This window comes from Phocoena phocoena, chromosome 15 (genome assembly GCF_963924675.1).
Source record: "Phocoena phocoena chromosome 15, mPhoPho1.1, whole genome shotgun sequence".
NCBI lineage: Eukaryota > Metazoa > Chordata > Mammalia > Artiodactyla > Phocoenidae > Phocoena > Phocoena phocoena.
The window spans coordinates 58,132,604-58,156,054 of NC_089233.1; the positions used below are offsets into that span (position 1 = coordinate 58,132,604).

Sequence of the window (23,451 nt, forward strand, 5' to 3'; positions counted from 1 at the left end):
AACTGTATGACCTGGTAATGTAAATTTACATTAACTAGCTCCCCAAGGGGAGGATTCTAAAATAATCCTCTGAATAATGAGAATAACTACAGAGTAAACATTCATTCATCTTTTTATGGACAAACATAAGATTTTTGTACTGAAAGGTAGGATAAACCCTATGAAAAAATTCAAAAGGTAAGAAAGAGACCATAGCATATTAGATGCAGGGATAGATCGGCATGCTTTTAAAAAATATTTTCTCCAGGAAATAAAATAAAAATTGAGAAAAATATCTCTTTGTACTTTTTAAGAATGCAGTTTGTAAAACGAGAAATGAGATAGGTAGAGCAAGCAGAATTAAAAAGGGAGGTGGATGACATGAGGAAATATTGTTATGTCTCCAAATTCATTAGTAGAATTAAGATTTGAATTTCAAAATAGAAATCAGGGAGATTGGCCAAATGGCAGAGTAGAAAGACCCTGAGCCCACCTCCTGTCACAAGCACACCAAAATCAGAATTATTTGGAGAGCAACCATCGATGAAAAAAGACCACAACCTACCAGAAAAGACCTTCTACAACTAAAGACATAAGGAACGAACCACAACAAGACAGGTAGGAAGGGCAGACTTGCAATATAGTCAGTTCCTTTTCCCCCAGGTGGGTGACCCACAACTGGAGGATAATTACATTGCAGAGGTTCTCCCACAGCAGTGAGAGTTCTGAGCCCCACATTGGGCTCCCCAGCCTGGGGGCCCTGCACTGGGAAACTGAGCTCCCAGAGCATTTGACTTTTAAGGCCAGCAGGGCTTAATATCAGGAGTCCCACAGGACTGGGGGAAACAGAGACTTCATTCTTAAAGGGCGTGCACAAAATATCACACGCCCTGGGACTCAGGGCAAAAGCAGTAATTTGATAGGACCCCGGGCCAGGCTTACCTGCTGGTCTTGGGGAGTCTCCCAGAGAGGCAAGAGGCAACTGCAGCTCACCCTGGGGACATAGACGCTGATGGCAGCCATTCCTTGGGAGCTCCCTTCTATCACGTGGACACTGATGCTAGTGGTTGCCATTGTGGAGTCCTCCCTCTAGCTCATTAGCACCAAGACCTGGCTTCAGTTGCCTGTAGGGGCCAGTGCTGGGATGCCTCAGGCCAAACTAACCAGGCAGGGGAACAGCCCCACCCATCAGCAGGCTGGCTGCCTGAAGACTTCCTGAACCCACAGCTGCCTCTAGACATAGCTCCACCTACCTGTGGGAAGGCACCAGTCCCAGAATCCTCTGGGCCCCAGCCCTACCCTCCCAGAAGCCTGCTGCAGCCTTTGGACCAGTCTCACCAACCAAGGGGCAGACACCAGCTGCAAGAAAACCAGACTCCCACAGCCTGTGAATCCAGCCTGCCCAAAGCAGGCCAGACCCTGCCCTGAGAGCACTTTGGCCCCGGCCCCCTGCCCACTAGCAGCCAAATACAAGCTTCAGGACACCCTGGACCCCAAACCCAACTCTGTCAGGACACACACACACACACACACACACACAACAGTGATCTGACACCAGCTCTGGGATCCCTAGGCCTAGAAACCAGACTCCAAGACCCAGGTCTGCCTGCCAGGTGTCTGGTACTAACTCCAGGACCTGGCTTCACCCACCAGTGGACAGGCAACAACCCTGGAGTCTTCTGGACCCTGACTCTGCCTAGCAGTGAGCCAGCACTAGTCCTGGGGCTCCCTGAGGTTTTCCAGCCCCACCAACCAGCAGCTGGCAGCCTCTGCACAAGGCAGGGCCTGGCAGCCAACTGGACCAGGCACCAACAAAGCCTACCACATCACCCAAATAGCCCTCTACAAAAGAAGGACCCACACAGCCCTCATGGGAGAACCCCTAGAGCATATAGCTTGGGTGACAAGGGGGGGTGCACTGCCGGGATGCATAGGATGTCTCCTACAGAAGACCACTTCTCCAAAGTTGGGAAACATAATTAACCTACCAGATAAATAAAAATACAAACAGCAACTTAGGCAAAATGAGGGGACAGAGGAACATGTTCCAGTCAAAGGAATTAGATAAAACCCCAGAAGATGAATTAAGTGAAGTGAAAAAGGCAATCTTCCCAAGAAAGAGTGCAGGGTAGTGATCATAAAGATGACAAAGAATGTGGGTGGGGCTTCCCTGATGGCTCAGTGGTTAAGAATCCTCCTGCCAATGCAGGGGACATGGGTTCGATCCCCGGTCCAGGAAGATCCCACATGCCACGGAGCATCTAAGCCCATGGGCCACAGCTACTGAGCCTGTGCTCTAGAGCCCACGAGCCACAACTACTGAAGCCCGCATGCCACAACTGCTGAAGCCCACGCACCTAGAGCCCGTGCTCCTCGACAAGAGAAGCCACCACAATGAGAAGCCTGCGCACCGCAACGAAGAGTAGCCCCCACTCGCCACAACTAAAGAAAGCCCACGTGCGGCAACGAAGACCCAACACAACCAAAAAAATAAATTAAAAAAAAAAAAAGAATGTGGGTGAAGAATGGATGCACAGAGCAAGAAATTAGAAGTTTTTAACAAAGAGTTTGAAAATATAAAGAACAGCTAGAGATGAAGAATACAATAACGGAAATGAAAAATACATTAGAAGGAATCATCAGTATATTAAATGATACAGAAGAATGAATCAGTGAGCTGGAAGACAAAGTAGTGGAAATCACTGATGCTGAACAGAAAAAAGAATGAAATGAGGACAGTGTAACAGACCTCTGGGACAACATCAAGCGCACTAATATTTGCATTATAGGGGTCTTAGAAGGAGAAGAGAGAAAGGTGCTAAGAACATACTTGAAGACATAATAGCTGAAAACTTCCCTAACCTGGAATAGGTTACAGTTATTCACATTCAGGAAATGCAGAGTCCCATAAAGGATTAACCCAAAGAGGAACACACCAAGACACGTTATAATTAAAATGGCAAAAATTAAAGAGAGAATATTAAAAGAGGCAAGACAAAAGGAACAAATAACATACAAGGGAACTCCCATAAGGCTGTGAGCTGATTTTTCAGCAGAAACTCTGCAGGCCAGAAGGGAGTACCATGATAAATTTAAAGTGACAAAAGGGAAAAACCTACAAGCACAAATGCACTACTCAGTAAGGCTCTCATGCATATTTGTTGATGAGAGCAAAAGCTTTATAGACAAGCAAAAGCTAAAAGAGTTCACCACCAAACCAGCTTTACAACCAATGTTAAAGGAACTTCTCTAGGTGAAAAAGAAAAGGCCACAACTAGAAACATGAAAATTATGAAATGAAAAAGCTCATCAGTAAAGGAAAACATACAGTAAAGATAGGAAATCATCCATGCACAAACCTAGTAGAAAGGTGAAAAGGCAAAAGTAGTAAAATCCACAGTATCCACAAATATACACAATAAGCACTTAAGGGATACACAGAAGAATTAGATGTAAAATGTGGTGGTGGGGCTTCCCTGGTGGCGCAGTGGTTGAGAGTCTGCCTGCCGATGCAGGGGACACGGGTTCGTGCCCCGATCCGGGAGGATCCCACATGCCGCGGAGCGGCTGGGCCCGTGAGCCATGGCCGCTGGGCCTGTGCGTCCGGAGCCTGTGCTTCGCGGCGGGAGGCCACAGCAGTGAGAGGCCCGCGTACTGCAAAAAAAAAAAAAAAAAAAAAAAAAAAAATGTGGTGGTGTTTTGCCGAAAGCCTGCTTTCTGTTTTAAGGTTTGTTGGATTCACTGGCAAAATAACCACTTGTTTCACACAAATAAACAGCTTTAATCCTTTAATGAAAGGTGATTTAGCTTAATTTTAATATACAATCATTAGAAGGAAAGGAATAAGAATATTAGAGAAACATAACACGGTATATATACATCACGGAATTGGGCCAACACCTACTTCCAGATCCAAACAGCAGCTGGGAAGTCCTGAGTAACACCAGTCTGGAGCCCCAGTTGGGAAGGGTCCTGGGTGGTGCCTCCACCCCATGGGTGAGACTTCAGATCAGAGTTCCAGGGGCTTCCCTTTGTAATTCCAGGCCACAAACTGATAATCAGTTTGCATGCCAAAATGCAGCTCTGGATTTACTTTAGCAATGCTGTTTGTTTCACCATGTGGGTCACAAGATTTTCCAGACCCCAGGGGACTGGCCAGGTCCCCGGGGCTCAAGAAATTCCAAGACCCACTCCCTTTCTTATTGTGAGTGCTGCTTGCCTTGCTAGCAGCATTGTTAGGTGTGCAAGCAAGCGTGCAGTCCAGGCTGGGTCACAGGTCAGTCAGAGGCCTGCTTCTGCATCTGAAGCCTGAACAAGACTACTTTATTAATTTTCCCAACAGATATCAAAAACAGTCATAGTGAGGGGAGGAGAGTGCAAACTGTGGGATTGTTAAAATGCATTTGAAATTAAGAGATCAACAACTTTAAACAATCAAGTATGTATATAGATCGCTATATAAAAACCTCATGGTAACCACAAACCAAAAGACTGTAATAGGTATACACAAAAAAGAAAAATCCACACAAAACACTAAAGATAGTCACAAGAGAACAAAAGAAGGAAAAGGGGAAAAAAGACCTACAAAAGCAACCCCAAAACAATTAACAAAATGGCAATAAGAACATATATATCAATAATTACCTAAAATTTAAATGGACTGACTGCTCCAATCAGAAGACACAGAGTAGCTGAATGGATACAAAAACAAGACCTTTGTATATGCTGACTACAAGAGGCTTCACTTCAGGTCTAAAGACACACACAGACTGAAAGTGAGGGGATGGATAAAGGTATTCCATGCAAATGGAAATTAACAGAAAGCCAGGGTAGCAATACTTATATCAGACAAAATAGACCATACAATAAAGGCTGTTATAAGAGACAAAGAAGGACACTACATAATAATCAAGGAATCAATCCAAGGAGAAGATATAACAATTATAAATATATACGCATCCAACATAGGAGCACCTAAATACATAAAGCAAATATTAATGGACATAAAGGGAGAAATCAACAGTAACACAATAACAGTAGAGGACTTTAACACCCCGTTTACATCAATGGACAGATCATCCAGACAGAAAATTAGTAAGGAAGCACTGGCCTTAAATGACACATTAGACCAAATAGACTTAATTGATATAGAGCATTCCATCCCAAAGCAGCAGAATACACATTCTTTTCAAGTGCCCATGGAACATTCTCCAGGATAGGTCACATACTAGGCCACAAAACAAGCCTTGGTACATTTTTAAAAAATTGAAATCATATCAAGCATCTTTTCCAACCACAACACTGACTAGAAACCAACTACAAGGAAAAAAACTGCAAAAACCACAAAACACATGGAGGGTTAACAATATGCTACTAAACAACGAATGGATCACTGAAGAAATCAAAAAGGAAATAAAAAATTACCTAGAGACAAATGAAAATGAAAACATGATGATCCAAAACCTATGGGACACAGCAAAAGCAGTTCTAAGGGGGAAGTTTATAGCAATACAAGCTTACCTTAGGAAACAAGAAAAATCTCAAATAAACCACCTAACCTTACACCTAAAGGAGCTAGAGAAAGAAGAACAAACAAAACCCAAAGTTAGTGGAAGGGAAAAAGTCATAAAGATGGCAGAAATAAATGAAATAGAGATTTTTTTTAAAAATAGATGAAACTAAAAGCTGGTTCTCTGAAAAGATAAAATTGATGAGTCTTTAGCCAGCCGCGTAAAGAAAAAAGGGAGAGAGCCTAAATCAATAATACCAGAAATGAAAAAGGAGAAGTTACAGCTGACACCACAGGAATACAAAGGATCATAAGAGACCACTACGAGCAACTATACATCAATAAAATGGACAAACTAGAAGAAATAGACCAATTCTTAAAAAGGTACAATCTCCCAAGACTGAACCAGGAAGAAATAAAAAATATGAACAGACCAATTACCAGTACTAAAATTGAATCAAAAACAAAAAACAAAACAAAACAAAAACACTCCCAGAAAACAATAGTCCAGGACCAGATGGCTTTACAGGTGAGTTCTACCAAACATTTAGAGAAGAATTAATACCTGTCCTTCTGAAACTGTTCCAGAAAACTGCAGAGAAGGAACACTTCCAAAATCATTCTTTGAGGCCAACATCACCTGATACCAAAACCAGACTAAGATACCATAAAAAAAGAAAACAACAGGCCAGTATCACTGATGAGCATAGATGCAAAAATCGTCAACAAAATCATCAACTGAATCCAACAGCACATTAAAAGGATCATACATCATGATCAAGTGGGATCTATCAATGGAAATTTGCAGTATCTGCAGATCAATCAGTGTGATACATCACATTAACAAGTTGAAGACTAAAAACCATATGATCATCTCAACAGATGCAGAAAAGGCAAAATTCAATACCCATTTATGATTAAAAACCCTCCAAAAAGTGGGCATAGAGAGAGCATACCTCAACATAATAAAAGCAATTTATGACAGAAAAGGAATCCAAATTGGAAAGGAAGAAGTAAAGCTTTCACTGTTTGTGGATGACATAATACTATACATAGAAAATCCTAAAGACACTACCAGAAAACTGCTAGAGCTCATCAATGAATTTGGTGAAGTTGCAGGTTATAAAATTAATATACAGAAATCTGTTGCATTTCTATACACTAACAATGAACTATCACAAAGAGAAATTAAGGAAACAATCCCATCTACCATTGCATCAAAAAGAATAAAATACCTAGGAATAAATCTGCCTAAAGAGGTAAAAGACCTATTCTCAGAAAACTGTATGACACTGATGAAAGAAATTAAAGATGACACAAATGGAAAGATATATACCGTGGTCTTGGATTGGAAGAAGTAATATTGTTAAAATGACCATACTACCTGAGGCAATCTACAGATTTGGTTCAATCCCTATCAAAATACCAATGGCATTTTTCATGGAACTAGAGCAAATAATTTTAAAATTTGTATGGAAACACAAAAGACCCCAAAGAGCCAAAACAGTCTTGAGAAAGAAGAAGAACAGAGCTGGAGGAATCGCAGTCCCTGACTTTAGACTATACTACAAAGCTGCAGTAATAACAGCAGTATGGTACTGGCACACAGGCACATAGATCAATGGAACAGAATAGAGAGCCCAGCAATAAACCCACGCACTTATGGTCAATTAATCTACAACAAAAGAGGCAAGAATATACAATGGAGAGAAGACAGTCTCCAATAAGTGGTGCTGGGAAAACCAGACAGCTACATGTAAAAGAATGAAATTAGAACATTGTCTAACACCATATACAAAAATAAACTCAAAGTGGATTAAAGACCGAAGTGTAAGGCTGGAAACCATAAAACTAGAGGAAAACCTAGGCAGAACACTCTGACATAAATTGTAGCAATAGTTTTTTGGATCTGCCTCCTGATGCAAATAAAATAAACAAATTAAAAATAAACAAGTCAGACCTGATTAAACTTAAAAGCTTTCGCACAGCAAAGGAAACCGTCAACAAAATGAAGACAGCCTACTGAATGGGAGAAGATATTTGCAAATGATACAACTGATAAGAATTACTATCCAGAATATATAAAAAGCTCATACAACTCCACATCCAAAAAACAACCCAATCAAAAAATGGGCAAAAGTCCTAAACAGACATTTCTCCAAAGAAGACATGCAGATGGCCAACAGGCATGTGAAAAGATGCTCAACATCACTATCATCAGGGAAATGCAACTCAAAACCACAATGAGATATCACCTCACATTTGTCAGAATGACTGTCATCGAAAAGAACACAAATAAATGTTGGTAAGGATGTGGAGAAAAGGGAAGCCATCATACACTGTTGGTGGAAATGTAAATTGATAGAGCCACTGTGGAAAACAGTATGGAGGTTCCTCAAAAAACTAAAAATATAACTATCTTATATCCCAGCAATTCCACTCCTGGGTATACATTCAAAAAAAAAAACCCCAAAACTCTAACTCAACAAGATACATGCACCCCAGTGTTCACAGCAACATTATTTACAGTTGCCAATATATGGACGCAACCTAAGTGTTCATCAGTAGATGAATGGATAAAGAAGATATGGTGTATATATATACAATGGAATACTGCTCAGCCATAAAAAAAGAATGAAAACTTGCCATTTGCAACAACATGGATGGATTTGGATGGTATGCTAAGTGAAATAAGTCAGAGAAACACAAATATGATATTTTATGTGGAATCTAAAAAAATACAAACTAGTGAATATAATGAAAAAGAAATAGACTCGCAGATATAAAGAACTAACTAGTCGTTACCAGTGGGGAGAGGGAAGTGGGGAGGAGCAATATTAGGGGTAGGGGAATAAGAGGTACAAACTATTATGTATAAAATAAGGTACAAGGATATATTGTACAGCACAGGGAATATAGCCAATATTTTATAATAGCTATAAACACAGTATAAGCTTTAAAAATTGTGAATCACTATATTGTATACTTGCAACTTATATGATTTTACACATCAACTATACTTCAATATAAATAAATAAATTTTAAAAATAGAAATCAATACCTCAAAAATCTAATTAGTTGACACACCTGTAAACCTGTTCCACAGTACAGAGGAAGGAGCCAAGTAGGCTAAATCAGTGAGGAAGAAGGTAATAAAATGGAGGATAGAGAATGGAAATAGGTGGCATCAAAAATGAATTAACTGAAGGTTATGTAGTAGTCTGTGTCGTCCTCCCCACCTCCCAAGTGATAAACAACCGGACATTTACCAACTGCCACCTCCACACTAGGAAAAACAAGGAACAAGGTGAGTGGATGGGTGGGGTTTCTCTATAGAAACTGAAAAACAAAACAAAGAGAACTCATTGGGTAGCGGAGCTTTTGATGGCTGAGAGTAAAGCTCTCTATCTACACTTTCACACTTAGAATATGAGGGAGTAGAGATCCTATAATAACTGCCTCCTGCCTGTCTACTCCCTATAAAACTTCCTGGTAGTTGACAAGCTCTGCTGAGAGCAGAAAGCGTCCAATCAGCCTTTTCATTTGAAAATATAAACAGGCAGTGAAGCTCACCACACATTTGATTAAATACCTGTAACTTGAAAGAAAAAGATCAAGATTTTTTAAAAACTCTGATTGATTAAGACCAAAGATAATTTATGATATAGAGGAAAAGTTAAGATACAAAACTCTCCTTAGGATGCCCAGAGAAATGTAAGATTTGGTGACTTATTAGAATAAGTGTTATTTTGTGATAAATGAATATAAGGAAAATATGAGCTCTGGAAAATGATAATTGATAAAATTAACAGAAGTTGGGAGGTAAAGTTAGGAAAATCTCAAAATATGAAAGTTTAGAAATAAAAGAGGTAGAAAATATGAGAAAAAACTTAAAAGTCATAGAGAACTTATCCATGAGGTTTGATAACCATTAAGTAGGAGTTCTAGAAAAATAGAGCAGAGATATCAGAAGGGAGGAAATTAAAAAAAAAAAAAAGTAAACATTTCCAGTGATAAAGAGAAATAAAAGCTTTTAGCAAGCATCAGTGAAAGTAGAAAAACCTTAAATCTGTCTATGCCTTTTTTGAACATTGAGGATTAAAGAATATCATAAAAATCAGAAAAAATAAGTCTTATGCAATAAGACAACAGAAACTTGATTTCTCTCCTTCCCCAACCAAAAGAAACATTAAACAAAACATGTGAGGCATTGATTGTCAAGACACTAGACATCAGGCAATGAGGAATAGTGATTGCCTTGAGAGAGAGAAATAAACAAGGTGAGCCCCAAGAATGTCCTAGCTTACTACAGTTGACCCTTAAACAACAGGAGTTTGAACTGCATAGGTCCACTTACATGCAGATTTTTTTCAGTAGTAAATACTATAATACTACACGATCCACAGTTGGTGGAATCCATGGATGCAGAATTGCATTTACAGAGGGCTGACTATAAGTTATACATGGATTTTCGACTGCACAGAGGGTCAGTTCCCCAAACCCCCTTATTCAAGGGTCAACTGTACTTTGAGAAAATTTCCAGGCTATGGCACAGGAAGGGGGTACCCAGGTCGATCCCAGTGCACTTCCTGAGCTGAGTAGATGCAGCTGAGAGTCTGGTGAGACCAAGACGGCTAGAGTACTAAAGAGGAAATATTTGCTCCAAAACAGAACTCCCAAGATCTGCCAAGATTCCTTTCTCCCCACCCCCACATTCAACAGCCTGTTGATATATGTGTTCATGTGTGATGTAACTACTGAAAGTGGAGGAAGAAAAAAATATCTGAAAGTATTCCAGAACAGTGCCTGATGCATGCTCAGAGCTGGGAATAGTACCTGTTCCCACCAGTTTGACTCGAAAAATGCATAATTCACAAGGGGCATTGGATAGAGTCCTCAGAAGGGTTTTGTCTCCTGTGGGGAATAATCAGCCCTTGTCTGAGCACCAATCTGGACCCTCCTAACAATTTATAAAAGCAAGAACTGAAAGGATCAAACTGTTTCCAAGTAACTGCATTCCAGAACAAATCACAAGAATATTTATAGGAATACAAAAATATCTAGCACCCAACAAGGTAAAATTCACAGTGTCTGGCATCCAAAGATTATCAGTTTACAAAGAAGTGGGAATATGACTGATAATAAGGTAATCAGTCCATCAAAATTGACCTAACATTGACAGAAATGTTAGAATTAGCAGACAAGGACATTAAAAGTTATTCTCACTGTTGCATATGTTCAAGAAGCTAGAGGAAAGACTGAACGTGTTGAACAGAAACAGAAAATATAAAAAAGACTCAGATTGAACTTCTAGAAGTGAAAATTGCAATATCTAAGATGAAAAAATATACTGGATGGCAGTAACATTAAATTAGACTCTGCCAAAGAAAAGATTAGTGAATTTGAAGCCATAGCAGTAGAAACTATCCAAGATGAAGCACAGAGAGACTAAAGAATACAGAAGGATGAAAGAGCATCAGTGATTGCCAAATTAGTCATAAGGACAGAATAAAGACATTTTAAAACTAAAAAAAATTTCCTCCCATTAATCTTTTCTTAGAAAGCTGTTGGAGGATGTTCTCCAGCAAACAAGTTAACCAAGGAACAGGAGACAAATTAAGCCATGGAATCAGATCCATCTCGTGAGAGCACCAGGATGATAGCAAAGAGAAGTCTCATAGTGAAAGTTGCAGTTGCACAGCAAGCTTACATAACAGGCATACCAGAATGAAGCAAGAAGAAAAAGCAATGATAGATTATCTGATATCTTTAAGCCAGTGGTTCTCAATTGGGGTGATTTCGCTGTCCCTTCTTCCCCCTCCCCCCAGGTCACTTGGCAATATTTGGACATGCTTTTGATTTGCCTGGTCCGGGGCTGGGGGATGAGTTGTAGGCATCTAGTGAGTAGAGGTCAGGGATTTTGCACAAGGCAATGCACAGGGCAGCCCCTCACAACAAAGGAATAACTGGCCCAAAATGACAGTAGTGTTGCTACTGAGAAACCCTAGTGTAAGCATACTAGCAAATTAAGTGGGAAAGGTAGAAAAAATTTTAGAATTGAGTTTTTAAATTACACAAGTGAAAAGAATGAAGCTGTTGGTAGCTCTTGGAAAAACAAAATTTGTTTAAGAAAGCAAATATGAGTATGGTATGCACTTGGCCTGCAGTAAATTTTATATATTTTTAATATATTTATATATATATATCCTTAATATTATAAACAATAACTACTGGTATAACCAAAAAAGTCATGATATTAGATAATGTTAAGGTGTATATGTGAGAAAACGTATGAGAATGGGGATAGGCGTAGCAGAGCTACATCTTAGTACCATAAGTCAGTATTTAATTTCTAAATTGATAAATCAAGAAAGTGATAGAAGCTTGTATCAAAATATGGAGGTAATTACCAAAAAGAAAATGTTAAAAGACTTGAAAGTGGTTGCCTCTGAGGATTAAGACTAGTGGAGGTTTGTGAAAGGTTGGAGTTGGGATTAAAATTTTTTTATTACAAGCCTTTAGGACTAGTATTTGATTTTTTAAAACTATAGGAATGTATTATTTTAATTAAAATTTTATTCTAAACAAAGACAAAATATTTTTGTGTGTATATGTGTATAAATATATATATGCCCATCATTGAAGATATTCAGAAGATATACCAAAGTTTCTGAACAGATAGTTTCCTTGAATGGGACACATTTATTAATATGTATAGGTTCTAGTATAATATAAAATTTTTATTTATTATTCTAATCACTGAGTTTTTACCAAGATAGTCATTTCTAAATGTCAGGAAATAATTCTGATCATCCTAATGATACTGACTCAGTTATTTCAATGTTTTTCCCCTTGTGTTGCAGTTGCAGGATGTGAGTTTGAATCTATGGAATGTCTACAGCAAGATGGATCCTATGTCTCTGGAGACTTTGCTTTCAGAAGTAAGGAGCTATACTGTATTTAACTTATAAATATTACAGCCAGCTCAATTATCCACTAATGGTATTTAACTTGTAGAAACGCAGGATATATTTTAGTTTGCTTTAGTCAAAGAATTGAACAGTTTCTCCCCCAATTATTATCTTGAACTTCTTGGGGGGTGGAAGGGGACCTCTTCCACTGTGAGGAAACCTCACCTGAGATGAGACCAAGGCTGCCTGCCTGGTCCAAGATTTAGGTTTTGACCTAAAGACATTCTTTCCGTTGGGCTGGACTTTAGAAAAACAATAAAGAGGGTGTCTTTTTGCACTCTTTCTCTGGCATGAAAAGATTAAAAAGTTGGTGTATGCCTTAAAAGAATCAAGGATTAGGCAGGGGTTGGCAACGTTTTTCTGTAAAGGGGTAGACAGTAACATTTTAGGCCTTGTGGGCCCTGTGTCTCTGTTTGAACTACTCAGCAATGCCATTATAGACAGTGCTTTAACAAATGAGTGTGTCTGTGTTCCAAGGAAAGGCCATAATTTACTGACTCCTGGATTAAAGGGTCAGGCATTAATTTTTCATCTGAACTTTGAAGAAAAAATTCACAGTGCACAGAGCAATTTGCAATGAGGAGCAACAAACAAAACTAAGGTATAGGTACTTTGTTTAAACAGCTCAGTAGTGTCTCTCAGGGGTCATGGATGGATATGCATGGAAAAAGAACAGCTTGTATGTAGCCTTTTAATGAAATGAGCTGTGAAATCAAGACCCAACAAAAATAATTCAAAAAATGAAGACTGCACATCAGTCTTACAAATATTAATGCCTATACTTTAAGTAAAATGGTAGCAAACAGTATCATATTAAAAGAACATTCTGTGATGAAGCAGAGTTTATTAAGGGCTTAATATTTAGTTTAATATCAGGAAATCTATTAATGTAATCACTACTGATTTTTCTCCTTGGAACCATTTATGATAGCTCCATAGATGCTGAAAAGGCATTTGATGAAATTGAACATCCATTCTGTTAAACATTTCTAATAAAATAGGAATATAAAAGAAAATTAAAACCTGAACTTTTTGTTCTTTAAAAAGACCTAATCATCATCATCAATCCATGGCTTGCCTAATTATGGGAAAAAGTGAAAATGCAAAAATTACATTAAGAATGTAAGAATGATGGTAATTCCCTGGCGTTCTAGTGGCTAGGACTCTGTTCTTCCACTGCTGAGGGCCCAGGTTCAATCCCTGGTTGGGGAACTAAGATCCCGCAAGCTGCGTGGCATGGCCACAAGAAGAAAAAAAAAGAGGAAAAAAGAGTGTAAGAATGTTAAATAAAATTTAACCACAGACAAATAAGAGAGATAAGTAGTTTAGGAGTTTCTGCACAGTATCTGGGACCCATGCCCCACTTGCATGCAGTGCCCTGAACGTGAGGATGCTTCAGGTCACACATGGAAGCTAGACATAGCATTGTAGTTTTGAGAACATCACAAGCATCTCTGGAGTCAATGGAATGGGACCACTCAGGAGAGCATCTTTAATTACACCTAGAACAGCAGTGACATCATGCAACTGAAGAAGCAACAGTGGTAATCATCATGGGCTGTAGACCAGGCCATTTCCTGGTTTTCTGACTTCCAGTGAGCTTGGTATTCTTAAGTGATACCATGAAGAAGTAGAAAGGAAGCCCTTTTAATGTCTGATAGTGGACTTCCCATCTCACAGGAAGAGTGAGGAGGACTCAGGGCCAGATTTAATTTTATTTAGAAAGAATAAAGTAAGGTGATATTTCTTATACCAAAATATGATTGAGCACATTTATACCCACTACACTATGGAGAGCTCTTACAAATTGATAAGAAAAATACAACAGTGGGGAACTAGGAGGCAACCGGAATTGGCTGTTCACAAAATAAGAAATAAAAATGACCATGGTTTTCCACTCCCAGTTAGGGATATAGAAAGTCAAAAGAGACCATTATTCTCACCCTAATAACCAAAACAATCTGAATATGCAACAGAATAATAGTGTAAAATCATTAGAGAGCTGAAGATGCAAGGAAACCTCAAAGAACTCTGTTTTCTAAAAAAGTAGGGCCCTTCATAGGACACTGTTCTCATTTCCAGTAGAGCAGCAGGAGGAAGAGAAATCTATCACAGACAGGGATAAGAAAAAAATCAGTTGACCTTTTAAAGAGCTTTTAATGGCTGTATGTGAGTGAGTCAGCACCTACCCCTCAACTCTAAACCATAGGTCTTCACAAGCGCTCAGGGTAGTCCACCAAAGATTAGGAGCCAGGCAGGAGCACTGAGAACCATCCCCGCTGAGGTACTTGACACTCAGCTATAACCTGGATTAGCGCAGGAGAGCTGAGAGCAGTCATTTGGAGGCATTCCAGGTCTTTACAGAGTATAAGCAGCTGCCCTCTTAAGGCTGGGTGCAAGGCAGCAAGGCAAGGATCTCTCTACACAGACAGAGCCAAGGGGACTAGAGAGCAAAGAGAACTCGTTAGCCACCCAGAAATGTGGTAGCCAGCTTGTAAAGCAGGGAGAGATTGTCCATGATTCCGCAAGCTGGTAGCTCAGCTATAAAATGCAAAGAAATTTCCAGAATCTTGTCCCAGTACTCTGAGCAAAATCTTTATCAAAGTTCACACCCCACCCTCGAAATACTTGAATTTAGTGATGAAGTAAACCAAACTACAAATGCTACAAAATGCAGACCCTGATCAATTATAGATCAAGTTGACTTAGATCCCTGCTTTAGTGGCCTAACAAAAGAAAGGGATCTAGTGGCCCTTTCCTAGAGGTAAATGGTACTGTTTACCTCTGTTTTTACTGGTCTTTTATACAAAATGTCTGGCATATGATTTTTTAAAAATTATAAGACCAGAAGAAACAAGAAAATTTGATCTGTTTAAGTAACTGATAAAAATGCTAAAGAATCTGGAAGAAAATGGGACAACATGTGTGAAGAGTTGAGGAATTTTAGCAGAGACCTGAAAACTATAAAAAGAACCAAATGGAAATGCTAGAAATGAAAAATATATGGTATAGAAATGGAGGATTTATTAGGTTGGCTAATTTATCAGATTAGACACGAATGAAGAAAAGTTCAGTGAACTTGAAGATAAGTCAATAGGAAGTTTCCAAACTGAAGGACAGAGAGAAAAAGAGCAAAAGGGGTGGAACAGAGAATCCAGTATCTGCCAGTGTCAAATGATCTAGCATAGTAGATCATTGGAGTCCCAGACGGGAGAGTAGAGAGAAAATGGGGCTGGAAATTTAATTTGATAATGTCTGAGAACTTTCCAAATTGATGAAATAAAATACATCGATCCACAGATCAAGAAGCTCAGTAAACCCTAAGTAGGATAAAATAAATATGTATGAAAATGACTATAAATTTGTGCAGGGTTCTCTGTGTTGAGTCTACAAGTGTTAATAAAATTCAAATCCAACAACCAAAAGAAGTTAAAATACAATTCTAGTCGTTACTTGTGCCTATAAAATATTTTTAAAAAGGGAGCCAAGCTGTACCCATATTACTTCTTAAAATCTACTTTTTTTTCTTCTCTCTTCTCTTGCTTAGCTGCTTCATAGCCTCCAAAGTTCTCTTTACAAACTCTTTTTCTCTTCAATATCCAAATACTTTTCTGTTCACATGTATTTTCTCTTTGCTAAGACTGGTAATCTTATAGTCAGAATTAGCATCTAGGCCTTAATTTTTACTGGTCAGTCACTGCTGGCAACTCTTTCATGGCCAGGGATCCTACAGCTCCATGCTTCTTGGTCAGATCCTGCAAAGAGAAAATGCATACTGCTCTGAGATTTGATTTAGAAAGATGTTCAAAATATGTTTGGTGAGAAAAGTAAAAAGCAGAGTGTATTTCCATCTTTGTAAAATAATTTGTGTTCAGTGTCTTAGAAACTAAAGATGGTAGTCTCACTGGTGGTTGTTACTATTTTACTTATTTTCATTTTCTTGTATTTATTACATCATGTAATTCTTTTCTTTTAAATCTTTTTCTTCCTCCCTCCCTCCCTCCCTCCCTCCCTGCCTCCCTGCGTTGGGTCTTCATTGCTGTGCATGGGCTTTCTCTAGTTGCAGCGAGCGGGGGCTCTTCATTGTGGTGCATGGGCTTCTCATTGCAGTGGCTTCTCTTGTTGTGTAGCACAGGCTCTAGGTGCACGGGCTTCAGTAGTTGTGCCACGTGGGCTCAGTAGTTGTGGTGCACGGGCTCTAGAGCGCAGGCTCAGTAGTTGTGGCACATGGGCTTAGTTGCTCCGTAGCATGTGGGATCTTCCCGGACCAGGGCTCGAACCTGTGTCCCCTGCATTGGCAGGCGGATTCTTAACCACTGCACCACCAGGGAAGTCCTACCTCGTGTAATTCTTAAAAATACTTTTAAATATTGAAATTAAGCTTCTTTTCCCTTTTTGAGTCACCTGAGATCAGACACTGCCGGATGCCAGCATAGGGGCAAGAGTTCTGTCTGAAGTTCAGGGTCCTTTCCTGGTGGCCAAGGGCCAAGGCACACTGGCATGTTTCTTGGGGTTTGCAGACTTCTGCTGCTTATCTGATCTTGATATCCATCTGGGCCTGTCTTCTGGATTCGGCCTTCAGGAGTCTGAGCAGAGAGACTTTCTCTTCTTCATCATCAGATCCAACGAACCAATTCTACCTCCATACACAGTATCCATTTCCACAAATGCACTGTTTGTGCTGGGGAAAAATTGGAGAATAGTGTGTCTAGTGGAAACCACACAGGCTCTGGGTATCCCTTACCTAGATATATTTTCACTTTTGCTAGTTGTTAGTATTGCATCCTTAGGTCATTTTACCATTTAGTACCTCAGTCTCCTCATCTATAAAGTGGGCATAGAGAAGTACACAAGGATATTAGGAAGATTTGAATACAAACACACACACACACGTGAAATCTTCCATTTCAGTCATAGCATGGATTCCCAATGGTCTAGTGGTTAGGATTTGTCACTGTTGGTCATAGCGTGGAGCTGAAGGCAGTATTTAATGATTCATTCCACCTTATTCTGTAATTAGTACTGACATATCCACCTCCCTCAGGGAACTTTTTTGGGAGCAAAGTGCCTATCTTTTCTGTGTATCCCCCAAAGCACGCAGTGTTTTTCTGTAGAAGATAGCCAGAAAATGGTGACTGCCCAACTGTATAACTCTACTTCTTATCGTAGACCCAAACCAAGGTGAGTGTCACCATGTAGGCCATTAAAATAGAAACATACTTTTGAGTTTGTTTCTAAATAGAATTGGAAAACAGAATAAAGTGTATTCTGTACTAATAGCTATATTGGTTCTTTTTGTTTTCCTAAGCCTCACAAAGTGAAGCATTCTGGTATAGCCCAAGGGATTGGACAGAGCCAATCAAGGAAAGCACAGACCCACAATGGGTTGCATAGCCTCAAATGTGACTTACCTGAGGCCAGTGATATGCATTACGGGTGTCTGAGAGATAGAGCAGACAAGTTCCAGGAAATCAAGGTGGAGGCTCAGATGTTCTTAGCCAACTCCAGCTAGCCAACAGTAGAAGCAGAGAAATTGACAAGTACTGCAGACATCTAGTGTGTAAGGCCTGGTAATAAGCACTTTCTACAGGTTATTTCATTTAATTCCTATAATATCTCTGTAAGGTAAATAATAGCCCCCGCCATTATGCACATAAGGCATTTGCGGCTCAGAGAAGTTAGCTCCCTTGCCGGAGGTCACACAGCCAGTAAGAGGCAAAGCAAAGTTTCCAGCACAGGTCTTTCTGAATCTAATCATAGTTTAGCTTTGCCTGCTGTGTGTGTTTTAGGTTTCTTCTCATGTATGGATTCCCCCTCCTTCTCTTTGTTCCCACCCATCCCTCGCTAACTGTAGAAGAAACCAGATCATTGTCATATGGTTGTCCTTACTGGGATTTTTTTTTTTAATTTATTTTATTTCTGGCTGCTTTGGGTCTTTGCTGCGCTCGGGCTTTCTTTAGTTGCAGCAAGTGGGAGCTACTCTTTGTTGTGGTGCATGGGCTTCTCATCGCGGTGGCTTCTCTTGTAGCGGAGCACTGGCTCTAGGTGCGCGGACCTCAGTAATTGTGGCCCACGGGATCAGTAGCTGTGGCTTGCAGGCTGTAGAGCACAGGCTCAGTAGTTGTGGCCCATGGGCTTAGTTGCTCCACAACATTTGGAATCTTCCAGGACCAGGGCTCGAATCCGTGTCCTCTGCCTTGGCAGGCAGATTCTTAACCCCCGTGCCACCAGGGAAGCCCCTTACTGGGATTTTGTTGATTGCATTCCCATGATGTAGTTTAACAGTTTCCCTGTCTTCTGTATTTCCTGATTATTAGTAATTGAATCTAGAGGTTTAATCAGTTTCAGGGTTGATTTTTAGAGGGAAGATTACTTCATAGAGGGTATTGTGTTCCTTACCAAGAAGTACGTGTATCTAATTGATTCTCTTTATTTTGTGAACAGCCATTGATATGCAATCTTCAGATCTTTACTTCATTAATTAGAGTCTTAATTCACTATTGCAAAATGGTGGTATTCCAATTCTATAATTCCTTCTTCATTTATATTCTCTAAAGAGAAATATTCAGCTTGCTAATATTGTTTATGCAGTGGTGACGTTCATGTAGGAAAAGCAAGATAAATGCTTGAATTCTTGCTTTTACTTTTAAGTTTTCAAAATAAGGTTGGTTCCCAACCGTTTTCCAAAAGTAACCAGTAAAAAAAAAAATAGTTTTTTAAAATATATCTAACTTTGAACTCATAGATTTAAATATATTTGATATGTTTCTGTCCATTGCAGTTATCATTTTTACCGCTGCTCTAAATTGTTCCATCTTTGGGCTGTGGTCTCACTTCAAGTTGGTTACAAATCCTTTTAACACAATCTTAACAGTCCTCAATAACTTCTCTGCTATATACTGTGACAAGATATTCCAGGCTTATCTTGTACGTTTCCTGTCTCAGACCTGGAATTGGTCATTTCTCTAGTAAGTTACGGTTTCTTTGAGTGGGAAATCACATTTCAGCACCACAGTCTGGGTGCTAGAAATGCTCCTTGCTCCTGGTTTGGTCATTGTTTCTAGGTGTCTTCAGTGGACGAGACTAGGAAATTCTCTTCTTGCTCTCCCTGCTCCCTCGCCTTTTCTCTCCTTGTGTGTGTGTATGTGTGTATACACACATACATACTTATATATACATGCACATGTATATACATACATATGTACACACATATATACCTGATTTTTATCCTATGTTATATATAAAACATACTCAGAAAACAATACCAGCACTGTCTCCTCCGTATTACTGAAAATAATTTTAGACATATATTGACATATATGTAATGTAATACATGTGTGTGTATATAAATATCTATATATAAAATAAACAAAATACAGATTGTCTAGGCAGCAAATAGTGAAGTCACTTGAGAATGTTGTTTACACTAAGTATTCCCAGCAGAGATCCATTATGCTTTATGCCTAGGACCATTGCATGTCTAACACAGAGTTCATAGGTATGAGTACTTATGTATCCTTAAAGAGAAGAGTAGGGAAGAGCATAGATCCAGACAGCCAGTTTTAGTGCAGCAAACAGGATGCCTGCTGTAAGCAAGGCACTAGGCTGGGTGCTTGTCATGTACACTTACACAGTGTGAGATGGACAGTAAAGAGAACTATCCAATTTGAGTACAATTTAACAGCAACTTCCAAATAAGGACAAAGATGTCACTTGAGTATCTCAATCAAGCAAGTCATAGCTGATATTTTGGGTTAACTGATGATGCCTGAAAAAAAAAGCTGGGAACACAAAGCAATGTGTAGTGGTTGGGAACAAGAATGAGTTCAGAGAGGAGGCTGAAAAGCAGCTGGGATGGGGGAGGGAGGCAGGCTGTATGTAGAGGAGAGTCAGCTGGGAAGGTGCAGAGTTCCTCATACTTGTAGGAGGAGAGGATGAGGGAGGAAAGGGCTCTGGGCCACCTCTGGCCCCACTGAACTTCTAACTAAAGTCAACTAATTTGTCCTTAAACAAAGCTTCACTCTGTGAGCTTATGTGCTAGGTGTAGTGTCTCATAAATAGCTTTAGGTGACTCATAAATAACTCCCTCTTCAACAAGGGTTGCTAACTGTCCTTTTTAAAAACAGCTTTTAAAGGACATTACTGCCCTTTTTTTTCCGTTATGCGGACCTCTCACTGTTGTGGCCTCTCCCGTTGCGGAGCACAGGCTCCGGACACGCAGGCTCAGCGGCCATGGCTCACAGGCCCAGCCGCTCCACGGCATGTGGTATCTTCCTGGACCGGGGCACGAACCTGCGTCCCCTGCATCGGCAGGCGGACTCTCAACCACTGCGCCACCAGGGAAGCCCATTTACTGCCCTTTAAAAAAAAAAAACAAAAAACCCCAGCTTTATTGGAATATAATTTATATACCATAAAATTTACCCATTTTAAGTGTACAGTTTGGTGATTTTAGTAAGTTTACAGAGGTGTGCAACTATCACCACAATTTGAATTTTAGAACATTTCATCAACCCAGAAAGTTCCCTTGTCCTCACTTGCAGTCAACCTCCATTCCCACGGTCAGCCCTAAGCAAACCACTAATCTACTTTCTGTCTCTAGATTTGTCTTTTCTGAGTATTTCATATACTGTAGTCTTTTATATATGGCCTCTTTCATTGGGCATAATGTTTTTGAGGTCCATCCATGTGGTAACATGTATCAGTAGTTTGCTACTACCTTTTAAACAACATATTTAAACGGTCTGGTATTTTGAGATCAGATGCGGTTTCATGATTCTGGTTTTCTAAAGTACCTCCTTGAATGACCACATTATCTTTTCATTTTCTTTCTAGGATTTGGTGGCTTTTGAACGTCAGTGGACTAGCTTCTTCGCCAGTTTTGACACAGAAATTCCCTTCTTGCTGGAATTGTCTGAATCTCAGGCGGGTGAGGTATGTAAAGGAAGGGTTAAAGAGAAAGAAGAAATTGACTAGTTTATTTATTGTTTTTATTTTTATTAAAAATTTTCTCAGGGCTTCCCTGGTGGCGCAGTGGTTGAGAGTCCGCCTGTAGATACAGGGGACACGGGTTCGTGCCCCAGTCCGGAAGGATCCCACATTCCGCGAAGCGGCTGGGCCTGTGAGCTATGGCCGCTGAGCCTGTGCGTCCGGAGCCTGTGCTGCACGACGGGAGAGGCCACAGCAGTGAGAGGCCCGCGTACCGCAAAAAAAAAAAAAAAAAAACAAAAAAATTCTCAGAATACAGCACTACCAATCTGAATTTGGCTATCATTTCCTTAAGATTTGTTGCATGCTATAAAGAAGTTTTTAACTCCCATGCCAACCCCTATATAAGAAGGTTTTTTTTTCTGTGCAGTTTCTCTACAAGAAAGATACTCATTTGTCAGAGGTGGTGCCCCTATCAGCCAGGAATTCTATTGGGCACCAGTTAATAAGCCTAGGAATAATTCTCCACATGTGAATAGCACACCTTTGTCAGTTGAACCTCTAGGTAATGCCAAGCTTTCTTTCTAGGCAGACAACAGTAGTGAAGTTACTAGGTTCAGGATAAGACCCACTCCATGAGTAAACTGAGGTATGTAAATCAAGAACTAAGGCACAGGGGCTTCCCTGGTGGTCCAGTGGTAAAGAATCCGCCTTCCAGTGCAGGGTACGCGGGTTCAATCCCTGGTCAGGGAACTAAGATCCCACATGCCGTGGGACAACTAAGCCCACTTACCACAACTACTGAGCTCGCACACCTCAACTAGAGCCCGCGTGCTGCAAACTATAGAGCCCATGTGCTCTGGGGCCTGCGCGCCACAACTAGAGAAGAGAAAACCTGCAGGCCACAACTGGAGAGAAGCCCGCGCACCACAGCAAAGAGCCCACGCGCTGCAACAAAAGATCCTGCATGCCTCAATGAACATCCCGCATGCCACAACTAAGACCAGATGCAGCCAAAAATAAATAAAATAAATAAATAAATAAAGTAAGTAAGGCACAAAACTGGTTCCCAAACTATTTCCCAAAACTAGTTAACAGGAAGGATCAAAAGAGTGATCTTGAGCTTGCACTTGAGCTTACTTTGGGCTTGCACTGCCAGTCCTTAGTTCTGCTGTGTTCCACTGTGACCCAGGACAGGCCCTACTCCTGCCCTTTGGAACTGGAGTTGATCTTTGTTGTTGTGCATTTTACTTTTACATTATGTTATAAACCCCACAATATATTGGGGTTATCTTTGTTTAAACAGTTGTCTTTTTTGGCTTTTAAAAATCTTTAAAAGTATTTTTTAAAGATTTAAATAATTAAAAAATCGTACATATCTGCCCATGTAGTTAAAATTTCTGGTGCTGTTCATTTCTTTGTGCAGACACAGATATCCATTTGGTATGATTTCCTTCGCCCTGAAGGATATCATTTAACATTTTTTGTAGTGTGAATCTTCTGATGATTAATTCTTCCAGCTTTTGTATGTCTGAAAAAAAATTTTATTTCACTTTCGTTTTTTTCTAATTAATTATTTATTTATTTTTGGCTGCATTGAGTCTTCATTTGCTGTACGCAGGCTTTCTCTAGTTGTGGCAAGCGGGGGCTACTCTTTGTTGCACTGTGCAGGCTTCTTATTGCGGTGGCTTCTCTTGTCATGGAGCATGGGCTCTAGGCACTTGGGCCTCAGTAGTTCTGGCTCACGGGCTGTAGAGTACAGGCTCAGTAGTTGTGGCACATGGACTTAGTTGCTCGGCGGCATGTGGGATCTTGCCGGACCAGGGGTTGAACCTGTGTCTCCTGCATTTGCAGGCAGATTCTTAACCACTATGCCACCAAGGAAATCCTTCACTTTCATTTTTGAAAGTATTTTTGCTGTATATCGAATTCTAGGTTGACAGTTATTTCCTTACAGTACCTGAAAGATGTTGTTCCACTCTTTCTCACTTGCATTATTTCTGATGAGAAGTCATTGATCTTTATCTTTGTTCTTCTGTACATAACTTGTCATTCTTCCCTCTG

At 40.0% G+C, this 23,451-nt stretch overlaps 1 protein-coding gene across 1 annotated transcript in view; it reads left to right on the forward strand.

Annotated features, from left to right (window-relative positions):
• DNAAF9 (dynein axonemal assembly factor 9) overlaps positions 1-23,451 on the forward strand; it is a 146,221-nt gene that overhangs the window by 37,348 nt on the left and 85,422 nt on the right. The window contains exons 7-8 of the mRNA XM_065892337.1: positions 12,352-12,429; positions 21,295-21,393. Coding sequence (XP_065748409.1) covers positions 12,352-12,429; positions 21,295-21,393 — 177 coding nt within the window. The remainder of the gene's footprint in view (positions 1-12,351; positions 12,430-21,294; positions 21,394-23,451) is intronic.